The following is a 20,060-nucleotide window of genomic DNA, read 5'->3' on the forward strand; positions in this document are numbered from 1 at the left end:
CCTCTGTCACTTTTAGCTGCAGCGTCTCATATGGCGTCTTGAGTGGAGAAAATGAGGAGGGCAGTAAAGATGCTAAACTCGTGCCTTCAGTGCAACACACTACTAAACACAACTACGCAGTGTAAACACAAGCGGAGACGAAGCTACAAAAGATGCAGTTCTCACAATAAGTCATGACGCCTCCGTGATGACATCATCAGGGTTACTTCACATTTCTTTACTTCTGGTCTCCTCACCCAAAACCCAAATTTAATCCTAAACCTTGTTTAGCCTGTTAGCCACAAAGCTAGCATTATGCTACCAGTGTAAGCCCAACAACGTTACAAGTAAGTTAACCAACAATAACATAGTTGAGGCATTTATTCGTCTTAAATAATACTAAATGAAGCACGTGTCTACTGTATTGGAGGGAGGCGTTTATTTTCTCTAATTACTAAATGGGGCGCATGTCTCCTGGATTACTGGGAGGTATTTATTCTTTCCAAGTTGCGGTGTAGTCAAGGGCAATGTTAATTTTTTTCAAAGTACGATACCAAATGAGGTGTTCTTCTACTGTATTGGAAGGAGGTGTTTATTTTTTACAAGTACTAAATAGGGCACGCTTCTACTGTATTGGAGGGAGGTGTTTATTTTTTCCAAGTACTAAATGGGGCGCACATTTACTGTATTCAAGGGAGGTATTCATTTTTGCAAGTACTAAATAGGACACGCTTCGATTTTATTGGAGGGAGGTGTTTATTTTTTTCCAAGTATTAAATGGACCGTACATTTACTGTATTCAAGGGAGGTATTGTTTCCAAGTGCTAAAGGGAAGTGTTTATTTTTCCCAAGTACTATTTTGTTTAAGTACTAAATCGGGCGTGTGTCTACTCTATTCAATGGAGGTGTTTATTATTACTAATTGGAAAACGTACCCACCCACTAATTAAGGTACGGCATCTATCTGAGGGAGGTGTTTATTTGTCTTGTGGACACATTCACCTGTTAACTCATTCACTGCCATTGACGGCTATAGATGTCAAAAATTAATTGTAACTATTTCAATTAGTTTAATTTCCCCCCCCCCCACTTTTGTTAACAAGAGTATGAAAACCTAAGAATTTTTTTTATTGTACATTTATAACATCAAATTTGTGATTAATCGTGAGTTAACTATTGAAGTCATGCGATTAATTACAATAAAAAAATGTAATCGCCGGATGTGATTTAAAAAAAAAGATTACTAAAAATTAGGGGTGTCAGTTAAAATTTGTAATTGTAATTAATCGCATAGATTCACTAGTTAACTCACGATTAATCATAAATTTTATATCTGTTATAAATGTACAATAAAAAATGTCTAAATGTTATAAATGTACAATAAAAAATGTCTAAATGTTATAAATGTACAATAAAAAAAATTCTAGGTACTCTTTCAACAAAAGTGGATTTAGTTAAAATGCCATTGACGTCTATAGCCGTCAATGGCAGCGAATGAGTTAATTGGAAAATGTGTCGATTTGAGAGAGGCATTTATTTGTCTTTAAGCATAGTAATGCACAGTAAAAATGATGCTCCCCATACAACAAAGCAAAGCGATCACCAGCAAGCCGTGTTATAAAAGATCTCTTTTATTGAATCATGACAGTATATTCGTTAATAAAACATCTGCAAAAAAATAAAATCAACTCCTCTCTCTCTCTCATTAATCTTGTTTTCTTTGAAGGGTACTACTGCCAGCATCATCTTTTGGAAAAACGCATTAATCTGATGTTCCCTTGCTGCCTCAGACATTCATAACAGCCCCCACCACTTTCTTTTATTCACTGCTATTAATATCATTTTTCATATTTACAAACTGGACTCCAAACCCGTGAAAGTAAACAAAAACATCATAGCTGATTATATTCTTCTAAATTGGTCCATAGAGTGAATTAACAATGGCGAGAAGACGCTATGAGCTAACTTAGCTACTTCTCAAACGAACCCCCCCAAATCATACCCTTTTCTTTCTTTTCCATCATTTCAAAGTCAATGTTTATTTACAGTATCACACAAATTTCCGGGGGAAAAAAATAGTTGAACTCCTCTAATCAATTTAAATGCTGCCCTGGAAATGAAATGAATGCAGACTCCTACTGCAGGTCACATTTTGCGACGACTGCCGTAAAGCATGTGGACAAAAGTATTGGGACACACGACACCTGAAGAAAAATACTGACAATTTTAATGTGCTTCGCTGCAAAAAAAACCCCAACAAACTCTTGCAAACGATAGTCGTGACCCTCATAATAAACAATCCCGATGTTGAGATGATAAAAATGACGCGGTTTTGCTGCCGACCGTCACGACTCATATGTTGTGCTACAAGCGGCCCCCCGATATAATAATGGCCGACACCAGCAGCATAACATGCACTGCTGTGACAATTTTTCTTTCGCTACAAAACAATCCTCTCCAGAAATGATCCTGATGCTGTGATAATGATAGCGACAAGCAGCATACACAGCTGCGACTATTTGACCATGTTTTGCTGCAAACAATCACTCTCAAGCTAATCTTTCGAAATCTTGTCATTCATAGCAGCTTGACAAAAAAACAAAAAACCCTAATTGATGAACACCATAATATGTCCCAAGACTTTTGCCCATATAGTGTAATAGTTTTAAATCCTCAATAAAGGCTCATATAAAAAGTCGATTTAATGTATGTGTCAATGATAATTTTATTAACGATATCCAATGAGCAGGAGTAGAGTGATTCCGCTTAAAAAGATGTCGAAATAAATGCACACTCGGTGTCCATGAAGTCTTTTTGTGTTCACACGTCCCAGGAAGGCTTTTTGTTTGACGTTTCAAGTCTTTGTCTCCGTCCCGTCCAGCGTTTGAGGCTACGGTCACGACATAAGCAGAAAGGCTGCGTCAAGTGTTCTTGTATTTCAGCTTGGGAGTGTGCGAATTGCAAGAGATGCTGGCCAGAGAGGGAATGCCAGCGTTGGCCGCCGTGGCCTGGCACTCCACAAACATGGGGTCCAGGCACGCCACCTTGGCGGCGAAGAACGCGTGAATGCAATGAAGTACCGCAAACAGGTTGGAGAATTCCAGCTCCTGCGGGAGGCAAAATAAAAAAAATCAGGGGACACGCATTCTTAAAACTGCTGGGTTAAGAGTAACCTAAATTGGATGAAATATTTTTTGTTTATTACTTCTGAAGTCTGAACATTTGATTCTTTAAATCCCCATGTCTGAAGTCAGCGGCGTTCCCCACGGATCCATCCAGCCACCACTGACATTTTTTTTAACGAATGTTGCATTAAATTTACTTTGGCATTACACAACAAAATTAAGTAAATTCATTTTGACAGCTCTATTCTGAACATTTTAATCTTTAAATCCCCATGTCTGAAGTCAGCGGCGTTCCCCACGGATCCATCCAAACACCACTGACATTTTTTTAACGAATGTTGCATTAAATTTACTTTGGCATTACACAACAAAATTAAGTAAATTCATTTTGACAGCTCTATTCTGAACATTTGAATCTTTAAATCCCCATGTCTGAAGTCAGCGGCGTTCCCCACGGATCCATCCAGCCACCACTGACATTTTTTAAAGAATGTTCCATTAAATTTACTTTGGCATTACACAACAAAATTGATTTAATTAATTTTGACAGCTCTATTCTAAACATTAAAATTTTTAAATCCCCATGTCTGAAATCAGCGTCGTTCCCCATGGACCCCAGCCAGCCGCCACTGACATTTTTTTTTTTAAACAGTGTTGCATTAAATTTACTTTGGTATTACACAACAAAATTCTCTCAGCCCAGCTTCAGATCACCCAAATTCAACCTTCAACCCAATCTGATGGCTCCAAATAATTGAACCCAACCATGTTAAGAAAAATGCGTTTGTGTAACTATAAACAAGTCCTTCAACAAACTTGTTAAAATTGACTTGCCTTTGCTTCAATAGATTTGGAGTCTTGATTTTGGAATAAAAACTTGATCTTGCTTTTGCCGTCGTCTGATGAGCCTTTCAGCTGCGAGAACTTGTATCTCCAAAGGACAGCCTACAATGCAGAAGGTCACAAGGCACATATCATTAGTTTGTGTCTTAACGGATCATGAATAATTCATGTGAGACTCCGCATGACACCGCTGGTTGTGTTGCATACATTTTATTATTGCTTCCGCTAGGCAAATAATAGCAGCAGAGAAAAAGAACATGAATATGGATGAGTGAGACCTACACTAATTGTTTATGTTAGTGTAATCATCTGGAGGTGGAATATCGCAATCATATCTGAGGTTTACAACAGCACATGAAAATCGCAATAGAAATGAACAAAATAGAATTGCAGAATTGACACTGCTTAAGTAAGACCGTTTTTATTCATTGTTTTGTTTGCTACACCCACTCCAAAGTGTGCCCCGCTTCTCCTCCAAAGTCAGCTGGAATAGGATCTGAGACTCTTGAGGACAAGCACTTTAGAAAATGGATAGATTATCATTATAATTTTTTTAACAAAATGTAGATAATTCCATTGAGGGCCTTAAAACATAACAGGCATGTATGTGTGTTTGTGTGTGTGTGCACGTTATGTAATTGCTCTCAAATCTGGATTGTTTCTTTTGAAGGAAATCTGGATTGTTTCTTTTGAAGGTTGTTTGCAGTAAAACATGTCAGACAGTCATTAAAAAAATGTCTTGATCGATTTGGTGAAGGGGCATATTTCAGAAGTTATCTTGCTATATCCATTTTTTAATGGCCCGGAACATACAGATTTGTTTTCTTCCATGGCCCGGAATGTTGAAAATGGGTGCAACACAACTGACAACTCCTACAATATATAATAATTTGGTTTTATGTAGCGTATTTCTAGATGTGCAAACAAGCAAGTAAAATAGTAACAACATCTTTAAGAAAATTCCGTTTAAGAAGCAAAAATGTGCCTGACACTTTGTGCTTCATGTTCAGGCCTGATTTGAGAATATAGCACTGTTTTAAAGTAGTGGTGTCAAAATTAGTGAGTTAACTTAAGAGTTAATTAAAAAAACAAATCAAAATTTATCAGTAATACATTTGATAATAATCCATATATTTGTGGAAACTGGGGTCAAGTTGTATTTTATATCATTTGAAAAATGTGCAGAATTTCACAAGTTACTTTATGTTAATAAATATTTATGTTTATCTAATAAAATTAGATAGCTCTTAATATGACAAGAAAAAAGTTCTGAGCTGTCACCGTCTTACAAATGCAATTATGACATCTAGTGGCAGTAAAAACGACAAAACAACATAAATCAATATCACACTCGTTTTTTACAGTACAGTACATCTTTTTAATTTTAACTCAGTTTTATAAATTATTGTGAAATGACTGTATCAATGACTAAAATATGCAGCCATATTTCTAGTAGTTTAACATGTTTTTCTACTTTGTTAACAAAAGTATGAAAACTTAAAAATATATATATATTGTACATTTTATTGTACATTTAGAACAGATATAAAATGTGTGATTTGGAAGTCATGTGCTTAATTACGATTACAATTTCGGTTTTATTCTAGTATGACACCGGGGTGCGAGCCACTCCAAAATCATGAAAAATCCATGATTGACCATCTTTTGTAGAAGGCTGTGATGTAGCAGTTTCTCAGATTAAGAATGATTATTTCATGGCGTGTTAAATAAAGTTGAGGAACGCCAAAGTGGTCCTTGCGTCCATCAGTTTTTCTGTATGCGACTCTCAGAGTAAAAAATGTAGACACCACCGATTATAGAAGTCGATTCGAACCCTGAAGTGTGATGAAGAATTTAGTCCAAATGTTGTCATTCTTAGCAACAAGCCGCATAGCGTACACTTCCATGACAATTTCCAAGTGTTTTACTGCTAAACGGTCCTTTTAGATGTTGTCATTAATTAACATTCTATGGGCACACGTTGTTCTTGGGCATCTGCATACCCGTGGCGTAGTAAAGGACAGAACTTCCTGGTCCTTCCCATATATCTGCTGATTCATGTCGAAGCACGTATTTTATGCCCTAATTTATCGAACACATCAACACTAAGTGCTCTTGGTCCATTAGGAAGAGTACACTATTGGCATCGCGCTCGGCCGAGAAAAAACTTGGATTGTGTTTTGCTTTTATTTATCATAAATCACCGTGAAATAAATGTTCAGCTTTATCGCTTTTTTGTTTGATGTTGTTAAGAAGAAGCTGCAGCTGATCATGTTAAAGGTGATTCTAACTTGAGATTGGAGGTGAATTCACACCAGTGCAAAGTTTGCGTCCTTCGTTCACTGTTGGGAATTAAACAGCAACGACCATGCCCAAGCATGGAGGAGGCCATTAAATCGAAGTACCCTCGTAGTTAATTGCGTAATTCCCAGCCTTCATGTTGTCAACTGGATCGTGTGTGTGGCCTGTAAATAACTTTCTGAGACGTACTGCAAGAGTGCCTCAGAATGCTGTCACACCGTCTTTTTTATCCATTTATCTATCTATCTTTTCCACTTTTGTTAACAAGAGTATGAAAATCTAGAATTGTTTTTATTGTACATTTAGAAGATGCACAATTTGTGATTAATCGTGAGTTAACTAATATTTTTTTCCTAGGTTTTCATACTCTTGTTTGCAAAAGTTGAAAAAAATGTTAAACTAATAGAAATAGTTCAAATGAATTTTTGACGTCTATAGCCGTCAATGGCAGTGAATGAGTTAAGTGTTAATACAAATGCTAATGCTAACAAATATGGTAGCTCAGCTCATGTTTCAGGGAAATGTACTGCTAACGCTAACCCTTTACCAGCTCGGATCAGATTTAATCATCTATGCTAATGTTAGCATTTGTACCATCTCAAAGTATGAAATTGCTAGCACACGTCGTTCACTCACTTTAGAAGCGGCGTCAAAGCACACAAAGCCCATGCTGAAGTCCACTGTTAGTCCCATCAGGTGGCTCTCCATGATACAGGCGTACGTTTTACACTTTGAAGAGGAAGTAGAAGAAGAACAAACTGTGAGCTTAGCGGCTAACGTTATCGTTACTCTTATGCCGCCCACCTGTATCCGCTCCACTTCCAGGTAAGTGGCCATCTGAAAAGCCTTTTCCCAAACCAGCAGCTCAGACTCCAGCTCCACACTGAAGAACAAGTCCTCTCCGCTTTCCGTCTGCACGCTGAAGCAGTGTCTCCGCTTGTCCACCAACTCATTGTCCTGATCACACAAAGAGACAACGGCGTGCTGTTAGCAAGCGCAACATTAGCTGTACGTGACGGGGTTTTCTGCATGTAAAGTCTGCCTGCGCCTAATTTCACTGATATCATGAAAATTGCTGTTTTAACCATGAGCTGTGTAATTGGGGGTATTTATTTGTTTTATGTTTATTTTTTTCCTTTCTTAAGGGGGGTATTTTTAACTGCAATTGCAATTTTACACCAATTATTATTTTTGTTTCTGTAGCAGAAACAGTTGGACACTCCTGAAATTGTAGAGCAGAAATGGGCAACAGGCGCCAATATTTTATTTATTTATTTATTTATCTATTTATTTATGAGGTGGAAATGCATTTTTGAAGATTTTTTTGGGGTTTACAAAATAAATAAATAAATAAAAGACATTTAAAAAAATGTGTATTCGTTTTTTTTTTAATATCTTTGGCGAGAGAGACAGTGTTTTTGTCTAGCATGAGAGGTTGTTTGAGTATGTTTTTTTTTAGGGTGCGTGAAAGCGTTTTATGAGTGTGAAGTTCCTTGGGTGAGAGAGGTTTTTGTTGTGTGTAAGATATTTTTGGGTGAGGGTGAGGTGAATGTTATTTTTAAGCCCATACAGCACCTCATAAAAACTTGCAGAATGTGTTCTTCATCGCTATTTTTGCCTTTTAAATAGTTACTAGAAAGGTCAGAAAAGCTGTCAACGCTAAAAGTTGCTACTCAATATGGAAAAAAAAAAGAGGGTCGTCTTACCTTTAAAATCTTGCACATAATTTCATAGACGGTAAAGCTTTTCTCTGCTCTTGTCCAGTCCCATGTTGTCACCTGTATACGAAAGATAAATTAATAAGAGAAGTAAATTCACTCAGCCATTTTCACTGAAGCATCCCCCTTCGCTCCCGGCTGTTTTACTGGATTTTGACAGATTTTGCAAAGCCCACAGAATATTGTGTTCTGGAATCTACCAAAAGAAAGCTTAGAGTATTTTCTTTCATCAGGGAAGAAAAGTACATTTCTATCCATTTCCGTTTAGCAGCAGTTAGCATTAGAATATAGCTAAGTTTCATCATTATTCACACTAACCCTTTTTGCAACATAGCCCTGGTTGATCTCTTATACTCTGCTCCCACCTGCTGGCCGTTTTTGTAATAACTAGCATTGCTTTAAGCGTTCTCGTCAACAACAACATAAAAACATATAAATACGTTTTTGGGACCAATCCCTCTAGCATAAAAAAAAAAACCCATTCAAAACATATAAATTAGTTTTTGGGACCATGGCAATATTTTAAATAGAAAGTTTTTATACATTTTTGGTAGCAAATGAGTTAAAGCTTATTGAATAGTGTTGCCTCTAAAAGGTTGCTACATCATGAAAACCTTCAATAATAAAACAGCTTGTCTCAAGGCCTCCTCCTATATTCTGCCATCCACCTACATTAGCATATCCTATTTACATCGGTCTTTCCCTCATCTCCATTACTGCGCTTGTCATTATCGCTTTACACAAAATGATCTGCAGCTTCCTCTTCAACAACGTACACAAGAACAACATACTAAAAAAACAAAAGCAATTCCTACCGGGGGAGCAAAGAACTTGAAGAGAGAGGACCCTCTCAAAGCAAGGAATTTTGGCGAGTACATTCGGTCCTGGACGGAGTCCTGCTCCTTCTCGTCGGCCCAGCCCATGTAGATAATCTATGCCAATCACCATGTGGAAGTAAAAAAACAAATAATGGACATTAAGGTGATGTGGAAGAGCATTCTGAGTGTAATGCACCCATTTTAAGATGGTCCTAACACCAAAAGGTGGATTTTGTGAATTGTGAACCGTGAATATGCGGAGGATTCATGTATATAACCAGATTTTCAGGAGTTGACTCAAAGTTCACATGCTAATGGAGCAAAAATGCTAATCAGGGCCATGACAGTCAGCAAGAGATGAAGCAGGGAGGTTGGCGGGGGGCACTCGGGGGTTTTGAAGAGACGAATGTGACAAGTAGAAATGTTACAGGGTGATTTGACGACATCAAGTGGTTCTGTGTGGCCGTCAAGTTAACATGTGTGCTGCTGTCGTCTGTTTGATCGGTGACAGTTTCATTTGTGTCATGTAGATCCACGTTAGTGAAAACAGACAACACAAGCAGACAGACTGACTGAAGGCAATTAAGTTGTTTTTTTCCCTCCCTGGATTATGATGCAAACATTTAGCTGGCGTTGCAATGCTTTGGCGGCAATGAAGCGTGTCCTTTCTCTGACTGGCTGACCTGCTTACACTTTTGAATATGAAAAAATTCATAATATTTCTTTTTTTTTTACCTGTTGGTTGACTGGAAAATTCCGGTTGATCTTCTTCACCTGTAGAGAAATGAACAAGTCATTAAAAGCACATCTCAAGAGGCTTCAGCTCTGTGAACATGATTTTAGTCACAACAGAAAGTGTAATGCTAATACTAGCATGTGTACCAACTCGGCTCAAATTAAAAAAAACATATGCACAGGCTCAAATTGATTTATGGAAGTGTAATGCTCATAATAGAAAATGTACCATCTGAAATTAAATAACATACCAGTTAAGGCAACTGTAGTTGTTTTACTGACAGGCATGAAGGTATGTAATTTGGAATTGCTGATGCTAGCAGGTGTACCAGCTAAGATTAGCCTAAGGGTAATGTTAATTCTGATGCTACTACCCAATCGAAAGAGAGATTCTATTTTATTTTATTTTTAAATATTAAAAAACAGCAGGTGGAATGTACTACAGATAACAGTTTCCTTTATTTAAGTCTAAAGCTAATATTAGCATTTGTCCAACTCGGATAAAGTTAGCAAAGATTAGCTGCTAGCTCATATACAGATTCAGACTAATATCTAATGCCAATGTTGGTGAAGATGAACGTATAGAAGTGCAAAAATAATTATAATACCGTGTACTAGAGGTTAACTGAAACACACTGATGCTAATGTGAATATATGACTGGATAGCCGTTAGCCCATACACGCTTGTGCAAGCCGTTAAAGCGACAGGGCGGCCATCTTGCTCCTCCCATCTCGCGAGCAGACTACTGTAAACTATACGGTATACGTACAGATTAGACATATACAGCTCGTAGGCAGTTAGTATAGCCGGGGGGTGGGGTTGGAGGGCTTGTGGCGGGGTGGTCACTATTTTGTTTAACAAGCAACAGCAACAAAATAAAAAAATAAAAAAATTATTAACAAGTGGACGGTATGTGCTGCTCAATTCCTTAGACCCCAATATTAGATTTGGCAGAGGCATCTTTTGTTGAATTACAGTTATAATTATAACATAACATAATTAAGCATATCATTTATAATTATTTAAGGCAAGTTGTAAAATGTCTGAAGTCCTCTTGTTCATGTTTAACAAATTTAAAACATCATAAATCATGCTGTTTCTACTAAGTACCGTCTCAAATGCTCTCCAATTTCGATACTGTAAATATATAGGATGGTATGCCGAGAAGCGTTTCTTGGGAGGAGCAATATGGCGGCCTCGCGGCTTCAAAAGTCTTGGCCTATCGGCTCGCCAGTCCTATATTCAGATCAGTGGCGTCAGGTCACCCGAACCGCAGGTTGACTAGCTCGGGTGATGTTAGCTGTTAGCGGTTCGTGCTACCTCCAGGGTGAGTTGCTATTGCTAGATGCTAACGTGTAAATTTTCAACAATGTTCAGTATCATAGCTCTGTCTACAGATAGTCACCTTGGGATCCTATAGATAGTCTTTCTAAATCAGGTCCAATCTGCTGAATTTACCACTGTTGGACTCCATCTTAGCTGTAGAAACGCCTCAAGGATGATAAGTGGAAACAGGAGACACTACGGGTTAATTTTGAGTTTCATGACAAAGGCTGTGCAGTACCCGTGATGTCTAATTTTTAACAAAAAACACACATTTTGAGGTGTTGTGCCGAATTTTTGAGCAAAAAGAAACCCTGACGTGCTTTATAAATCGCCTTTTTCAAAAACAAATATTCATATTATTTCCCATTTAAAAGGTGCTAACACATCATTTCCTAACATTATTTCACATCACTGGTTTTAATCCACAATGGAGTACTGTATTCCACTCTCATAAGAGCAGCGATTATGCACATCTTTTTTTTTTTTCAATGGCCTTGCTGCCTTCATCTACTACTATTATCTCCTCCTACACTTATTTAATGTTCACCCTCAAATTGCTATCATCGTGGCATGGAAACACCCACATGCCTCTTCACTGCTCTTGCCGCTGCCCTTTAATTCATGCTCTGCTGTCGCCTATACACCAGCGGAAAGGTTTCTTCTGTGTGATGTTTTAATTTTCATGCAGATGCATTTGACACAATGCCCTTATAACCTAAGATCATTTTACGTTGGATGAAAAAAAATGAGCTGAGGTCATAGTAAAAACGTCATTGACACAAAAGTAACTTGGTAGTCAGATAGCATTACAAATTGTAAGTATCCATATTCAAGTCAAAATCAACAGTGTCAATCAAAATCAGCGGGCGATCAATAGTCAACTCGTCATAAATAACGATTCCTCAAATTCGATAGCATTCCATTGCTCCGAAGATCATATATCACTAAAGGGCTTGTAGCATCCTATAATTCTATATTATAAATAGATTATTTATTATTATTATTGTTATTATGTCCTAAAAATGCAAAAAAGCACTGATCTCGATCACAAATATAATAAAACCCAATAATGTAATAATTTCACCAATAATGTGATGTAAAAAATCCTGATTGATATTCTAATAACATTTTTACTCGTTACATTATTATATCACATATATCGTTGTATGTACCGACCTCCATTTAAATCAGACAAAGTGTTGAACATTGTGTCAGGATTGTTTATTATATTATTGGTAACATTATTATATACATTTTTCATCAACTTAAGTGCAAATTTTGATTATAGTTTCAGGCATTATTACATTTTCAGGAAGTGATTACATTAGTGTGCTACAGGGCTGTTCCTTTAATATGGAACGAAAGTAATTGAGTTGTCAGATATCAATGAAACTCAACAGGGTTCTTCCTTCCTTTTTTTTTTTTTCTTAGAGAGAGCTCAGTATTGTTCAATCGGTAATCTTACATATTTAAACTGTCATCGTCATTGCTCTCTCTCTTTTTTGTGTGTGTGCGTGAATATGTGCGTGTGTGCAAATGTGCTTGTGTGTGAGTTTGTGCTCATTAATTCACTTCAAACCTATTAAAAATCCCATACCCTTCACCTCAACTGAAGACTTCAGTCAGAGAGAAGGGAAGTTGTCAGGAGACCCGAGGAAGGATCAAAGAAAACAGGGTTCTTCCTTTCATGCGCACCAGATCTACTCAGATATCAATCAGAATCAATGATCTCACTCAAAATAAGGTTATTCCTTTGATCTTTAATGAAAGTCGCTTGATAGATTGATACCAGTCTGAATCAATGACATCACTCAAAATCAATAGGATCCTTCCATTCGATCCAGAACAAAACTACCTCAGTAGTCACAATTGAAAATCAACCTGGCTCAGGTACAAAAATCAATACCAGCTCTCTTGTCACCATGGCGACGGCATCGCCGTATGACAACCTGCCCTCCTGTCCTTACCCCTTTCAATGAAAGGGTTACGGCGTGTGTACAAAATGTCGTCCTCCTGTAATGGACTCTATTACAGGAGTGTGTTGTCCGTGCTTGTGTACACTCGGCTCACTGTGCACCATTTTGCTTGCAAAAGGCCACAGGAGCGCTTGATTACTTGGCGAGTCATCCCCGTTAGTGCCGCGTCCACTCCAATTAAGCGAAGCTCCATTATTTACCTTCTGGAACCAACACACACTCATGCAGACACACAAAAATCACACGTCTCGAGTTGTTGTTGCCAGTGCTGCAGCTTAATGACCTCCCTTTCACTCAGACGGCGTCCTGATATGTGGAACATTTGTGCCAGACGCCTCCCCACGAGAAGAAATACGCTTTTCATTGTGTGCCGCTATCATGTCATGCTGACTTGAATACTCGTCTGTATTATGTGATGAGATTTGCACCGTTTCCGGTCTCATTGGTAGGGAAAGAGAAAAGCCAGGAAGCTCACGTTGTGCTTAGTGAGAGCCGAGATGTTGCCGCCGACAGCCTGAAGCCAGTCCAAGCAGTCCTCGTCCGAGGGGAACTGGAGGACGCCGCTGCACACGCCGTCCACGGCGACCACCTGGAAAGCATTTTTCCTTGGGAGGAAGAAAAAAGGGGAGATGACACAGTATAATTCAACCAACCAATCAATCAATCAATCAATCAATCAAGCTAGCTAGCTATCAATCTAGCTAGCAATGTCAGATACCTGCTTCTGATAGGACAAATTCACTAGTAGGAGTCAAATTAGAACGAATCAAATTAGACGGTCTAGAATTTGTCTTAAATGGCTGCTTCAAAACAAAATGGCTGACTCTTTGTTCAGTTTTGGAAAGAACGCATCCTGTTACGATAGACTACCAAATTCTGTGTCGATCAGTGAATTTCTTGTTAAAAACATGTATTTTTTCATGGATTGGCCTTAAAAGAATGATGAAACAACTGAGGCATAAAAACCTTTGCAATAGATCAAGCCCTGGGATCCGCCGAAAATGGCTACTTAAAACCCAAAACAGCCAACTTCATGTTCATTTCAGATTAAGATTTTTTTGTGCATCTTGTTATTATAGACAAGTCCACCAAATTCCATGTCAATTAGTGAAACTTGTGCCAGGGGCTGATGGTTTTTTTCATTTTAGTTAATGAAAATTAACGAAATAAAATAAAAACCAAAATGCTTTTTAAAAAAGAAAAGAAAAACAACTACATTTTATGTTTACACAACTAATTAAAACCAACTATAATTATAGCGAAAATGTCCTTCGTTTTAGTCTTTTAAGAGTCGACGCACATTCCTGCTGCAGTGTAGCACTGATGGAAGTGTATCCAAGGACAGCTTAATGGCTCCATAAATCAAGCAGTCTGTGTTTAATACGTCCGTCCAATAGCAGATGGTCACGGCTGATGTGACATTAGCTGGCTGTTTAAAGGCACATACAGAAACACGTGCCACGCCAAACCTGCACACGTCAGAGCCCGGCATGTGCTGCGAGAGGCGAGAGTGCAGCAACGGTAGAAGGCGCAGGTCCACCCATCTTTTCTCCCAGCGGAGGCCCGGGGAAGTGGGCCACGACGAGCAGGAGAGCGTATCCTGCAAAGGGGACGCACAAAAACAAAACTGGAGATTATTTGGAACACGTCGGGATGGTTTTGTCGCAAAATATCATCTTTCGCATGTTTCATGTCCACATCATGTGATACTGTATTTGAGTTTTTAGGGGAAGTCAACCTTCATCATTTCTTGACAATAATATAATTATATGTCTAAACATGACATTCTGATTAATATGAAGGAAAATCCAGATGTTTTATCCTTCTCAGGGGGCATCCATTTTGCCACTTGCTGTCGACTGAAGATGACATCACTGTTGCTCAGGGCTCAGGCAACGACCAATCACAGCTCACCTGTTTTCTGAAGCTGAGCTGTGATTGGTTGTTGCCTGAGACCTGAGCAACAGTGATGTCATTTTCACTAGACAGCAAGTGGTAAAATGGCCGCCTTCTGATATTGATTTTAAAAAACTGCTGGATTTCGCCGCTTAACTCATATTATCAAAATAATGTTTTTTTAATTTGTCATCATGGGGTTTTATTATGTGTACAAGTTTAAGTGCAATTTCCAACCTAACTCAGTTTGGAATACGGCTTTGACGTATACAGTATAGCAAAATGAGAAAATAGGGATACATACACACATGATTTCCCAATTTCCCAACTTTTTTTTTCGATCTAATTTTAAAGAAAAAAATATTAAATTTTGTAATACAGCGAATAAGGGATGTGATTACGAATGCCAAAGTAATATTTCAATGTTTTTCTTATAAACAAAAACATGTTAACAATCTTTTGCATTTAGTCATTGTGGGGCAAATGTGTATAGAATTTTAAGAGGAAATATTTTTTTTAAATTGGAATATGCTAAAAATGTTGCAATATTTTTAACCGATAGAGTTATTATTTTTTAAATATAATACATTTAAAGGAGTTAAAAAAAACAATTTTTTTAAAGGAAAGTAAAGCCCAAAAATGTATATGTTGCTTGAGTCCCCAGTTTTCTAAAGACAATGGCATATGAATTAAGCAGCAAACTCCACCCATTTTTATCCATCTCAGGAGGCTGACATTTTGCCATTTGCTGTCAACTGAAAATGACATCACAAGGGCTCAGGTAACGACCAATCACAGCTCACCTGTTTTCTGGGTTTGGTCATGTGACATTCACAAGCTGAGCAACTGGGATGTCATTTTTAAACGATAGCAAGTGGCAAAATGGCCTCACTGAGATGGATTTTGCTGCTCAATTAATATTCCATAAATGCAATATAAATCAGACTGCCGTGTTAAGACTACTGGGGGATCCATACAGCATATTATTTTAAAGAACATTTTTGACTTGACTTGCCCTTAAAAACATTTCCAAAAACGACTTTTCTACTTTCATTATTGACTACTAATACCACATCTGAATTATTATTTTTTTTTTATATACATTTACAAAAATAATTCAATAACTCTTTTGCACTTTGTAAGTACGGGGCATTATGTATTCAATTTTAAGTGAAAGAACTAATTGAATCCATGTTGGACTGTAACATAACAAAAAGTGAAAAAGTGAAGCTAAGGTATGGCGGATTTCTTCATTTTACCAAACTTTGACAATAACTTTGCATCTTCTGCACTTTATATTTTTCAAATCTACTTTACCCCGTTATTTTTGTATGGAGGTAAATCCCATTTTTGTATGAAATAGGCTTATTGGATCAACTTCCCTTGCTCCTGCAAAGAGGCTGGAGATAAAGTACCGTGTTATTTGGATGGTAGTTTAAGTGTAGGCCGCTATCACACAAAGGCGACGAGGTCCCGCTACTCTGGTCGCTGGGGATGCCTGCAAGTGGGGGGGGGGGGGGGGGGGGACAATAAATACACAATCCCGTGAATAAAACCCTTTTTATTTTTTTTTATTTTTATCGTAAAGCTGCCGCTGCTCAGCGTCAATTTGTATGCAGTCAAGCGGCCAGTCAACCTGGCCTATATACGCTTATGAAAGGCTTTTTTAAAGGCTCTCATGTCTGATGACAGGCTGAGACTTTCCAATGCAAGAGCAAATCAAGTGCACCACAATGAGCAGTGTCACTTCTTTCACTTCATATTTGAGTCATTTGCCTTGTGTCAAATGTGTCTTTTTGATGTTTTGATCCGGTTAGCAACGTAGCATCAGACAGTAGCACCGTGACGAGACAAAATATATTTTACTTCCATCAAGGTTTCAAAAATTTACCCCCACTGAGCCTTCCTTGGGCTTTTTTTTGTTTTGGTGAAAGGGAGCAAGACATTTTCAACACTTTGGTTTATAATTTGTAAAAATAACACCTACATGCATGGACTGACTATTAGTATAGTTTTTTTGAAAAAAATATGAAATTCACCAATTTGTGACTTATGATGTTTCGGTCCGACGCAAGCGATATGTAATTAATGAATATTTTTTAACAGGGGAAATAATGCAAGAGGAACACAATGAGCATGTGATATAAACAATTTTTTTTTAAATAAATGTATAAAAAATGTATTAACTTTTTCTTCACTTTGCCATTATGGGGCATTTTGTGTAAACTCTTCAGTAAAAAAAATATTTAATCAATTTTGGAATGCAGCTATAACATAATAAAATGCAGACGGTAAATAGATGTATAATAATAATAATAATTATTATTATTATTATTGAATTTATGCACGTGATGTTTGCATGTTTTTGTTTTGTTTTGTTTTATTGTACATTTTTCATAAATTTACACACACACAAAAAAAAGTTATAACTGATTCCCAGAATATTTTTTTCTAGGAACCTTGTTTGCTGCATTGATTTTTCTTACGTATCTGTAATATGCAGAAACATATTTTGTGTTATTGTATCATATAACGGCCATATAGTGATATACTGTACACAATGATGATAACATCAACGATATACATCGTTTGTATTATTTCATCCCCCAGCCAATGAGTATTGATTAAAAAAATCGGGCCAATAAGCAGTATTGATACATTCTAAATTCTTCCTAATGATTACGGTTATGATTATTGTGCTAACTTACACATACAGTCTTCACTCAGAGGCAGTTTGAGAAAGGCTGGCGTCTTCTTGAGGAAAGAAACTGTGAGGGTTACTTCTTCACCAGCATTCCTCAACACCTGAACCTGCAATATACAGTAAATATTTTTAATCATGCTGCAGGAGTTCTGTTGTTCCCCTTTGACGTCACGATAAAAGTAAAAATAACTTCTTTTTTTTCTTTCTTTCTTTTTTTTTTAAAGCAGAAGCTCATGTGTCGGGTAGATGCAGATAGGAGCTGACAGCTTACCACTTCCTCGTGGCGATAGCTTCTCACGTTGATTCCGTTTATCTGCAATCAACAGCGGAGTGTAAGTGTAAATACAGTCGGGATTGTACTGTTGCTGGCATTGTACCATCGCAAAAATGATTAATGAAGCCGGCAAAATGTGTCTTATGGAATACCTGCGCTGCAAATTACGACTAGGAAATGTACATCCTTCAATAGGAGACATTTTTATCGCAGCTAAATGATGTATTGTCAGCATGGAGAGCTTTTCTATTTGGACAAATGCTAATGGGATCTTACATCAACATTATTGTTATTAGGATTTTTATTATTATGGACTGGCATACTGCACTTGAACTAGTACTTTGCATTCTGTCTTGCTGTAACCAATTGTTAGCAAGGTAGCATTTTATCAATTCCTATTTGAAATAGTACCCAACTGCAGGGCATGACGTAAAAGCCTTATCAATCTGCCTTAGTGCCTTTTCTAGTCAGGTTGCTATCTTGCTGTTAGAAAAGGTTAGTATTTTGGAAATAGCACCCCACTGCAGGGCATGTTGCAAAACTCTTTGTTTGTTTGTTGTTGTTTTTTAACTGAGGCTGCTATGTTGTATTTTAGCCATTCTCATTCAAAATTAAATAGTGCTCAACATCATATCAATCTGACTTTGTGCTTTTTGTTGGCTTACTGTATGTTAGGATAACCAACCATGTTAGCATTTTATCAATTAGTGTTTGAAAAAGTACCCAGCCACACTAGTTTGCTATCTTGCAATATGTTAGCATACCAAAACTTAGCGTGTTAGCCTTTTATAAATTTATATTCGAAATAGTACCCGATTACTGATGTAAACTATTTATCCGTTTGCCATAGCGCCTTCTTTACTCGGGTTGCAATCTTGCTGTGTTAGCCTAGCAACTGTTAGCATTTTAGCATTTCCAATTTGAAATAGACCAGGACCATCACACTGAGCACAGGAACACCACAAGCCTGCTGCTATTTACACTGCTAAAACCACCACGGTGTTCAAAACCTACAGCACCAATCACATAATGCGCAGACAAAAAGATTCCACCTCATTCTGTTAAGTGGTTTGTGCGCATATTTTGTGGCGTATTTATGGTTTAAACTATTGATGTAGGCAATTACGATCACTTTTAGGGGAGCGTTAGCAGTATATCAATTCTTAATTGTAAGTACGCATACCAGCTCTTAGCAGGTTTTATTTTCATTCGAAATAGCCTGACCAACTGTGGCCAGGATGTAAAATTAAAAATAAATAAATAAATGAATACAAGTTTTGCCTGAGCGCTTCCTCTACTCAGTTTGCTAGCTTGCTGTGTTAGCCCATCATGTTGTTAGCATTCTACCTATCTTAGTTAGCACTTCAACAGCTGTTCAATAGCTGTTAGCTACGAATTTCCATTCTGTTGACAATAGTTCTACAGAGCAAGCCCAACTCCCAACAAATGCCGGGTTGCATATTAGCTAGCGACAGCAGGCCCATTTAAGAAACAGAGCCCGATCAATGTTAAAGGCCATCTGATAAAAGATGTGGAAGTCAAAGATCAAATGTATTTTGCTTGAATTTCTCTCGCTCAGGTTTGATTGTGTTACGTTAAAACAAGAATCTATTGATTATCAGGCACAATTATTGGCTAATCTTCAAACTATAGGGGAGGTTAATTGTTCTTTGTCAAAACAAGAAAAAAGACTTTGCAACTTTTCACCAATCTTCCTCACTGCTCCAACTGTCAAGCGACCCACTTTTAGTTGTTAGTTGGACACAATCACATTAACACGTGCCATTAAGTTAGTCAAATGAGATGCTTCTAATTAGTGCCAAGTGTACCTGGAGGATACTATCGCCAATGAAAAGCAGCCCAGAGAGTTCAGCTGGGAAACAGGGAAAAGAAAACAATCAAAAACAGCACTTGAAGAGTAAAATGGCGGAAGTAACAAAACTTTATCTATAAAACCACTTTTTACCTTTTTGTTCTTTGGATATTTTGGATATCACCACAGGGATTTTATGCTCGGCACCACCCTGATATACATGGAATGAAGGTCAACAAGTGTCCAATTTTGATTAACTCATTCACTCCCAGCTATTTTCACTGAAGCAATCCCCTTCACTCCCGGCTTTTAACTGATTTTGCAAGGCCCACAGAATATTGTGTTCTATTGCTACAAAAACCTACCAAAAGAAAAATTTTAGTCTCTTCTTTCATCAGGAAAAAAAAGTATATTTCTATCCGTTTCCGTTTTGTAGCAATTAGCATTAGAATATAGCTAAGTTTCATCATTATTCACAAATCTGTTGAAAACACTGGGGAAAAGAGCCGTTTTGCAACATGGCCTTGGTTGATATCTTATACTCTGCTGCC

The 20,060-nt window shown here is 37.5% G+C and overlaps 1 protein-coding gene across 2 annotated transcripts in view; it reads right to left on the reverse strand.

Annotated features, from left to right (window-relative positions):
• Positions 1 to 1,589: 1,589 nt before the first annotated feature.
• Positions 1,590 to 20,060, reverse strand: part of sntg1 (syntrophin, gamma 1) — a 53,232-nt gene continuing 34,761 nt past the window's right edge. The window contains exons 6-19 of one of the 2 annotated variants that reach the window (XM_086083351.1): positions 19,663 to 19,720; positions 19,526 to 19,569; positions 17,694 to 17,735; positions 17,427 to 17,529; positions 16,134 to 16,216; positions 14,292 to 14,422; positions 13,298 to 13,427; positions 9,520 to 9,558; positions 8,782 to 8,898; positions 7,955 to 8,026; positions 7,053 to 7,205; positions 6,885 to 6,977; positions 3,939 to 4,049; positions 1,590 to 3,086 (exon numbers count right to left, since the gene is read on the reverse strand). In XM_086083351.1, coding sequence (XP_085939477.1) covers positions 2,901 to 3,086; positions 3,939 to 4,049; positions 6,885 to 6,977; positions 7,053 to 7,205; positions 7,955 to 8,026; positions 8,782 to 8,898; positions 9,520 to 9,558; positions 13,298 to 13,427; positions 14,292 to 14,422; positions 16,134 to 16,216; positions 17,427 to 17,529; positions 17,694 to 17,735; positions 19,526 to 19,569; positions 19,663 to 19,720 — 1,362 coding nt within the window. In that variant the 3' untranslated portion in view covers positions 1,590 to 2,900. The remainder of the gene's footprint in view (positions 3,087 to 3,938; positions 4,050 to 6,884; positions 6,978 to 7,052; positions 7,206 to 7,954; positions 8,027 to 8,781; positions 8,899 to 9,519; positions 9,559 to 13,297; positions 13,428 to 14,291; positions 14,423 to 16,133; positions 16,217 to 17,426; positions 17,530 to 17,693; positions 17,736 to 19,525; positions 19,570 to 19,662; positions 19,721 to 20,060) is intronic. The other variant, XM_086083361.1, reaches the window with a different exon arrangement.

The sequence above is a fragment of the Leptonotus elevatus genome, chromosome 1 (assembly GCF_054856555.1).
Source record: "Leptonotus elevatus isolate MCC_2025b chromosome 1, RoL_Lele_1.0, whole genome shotgun sequence".
Classification (NCBI taxonomy): Eukaryota; Metazoa; Chordata; class Actinopteri; order Syngnathiformes; family Syngnathidae; genus Leptonotus; species Leptonotus elevatus.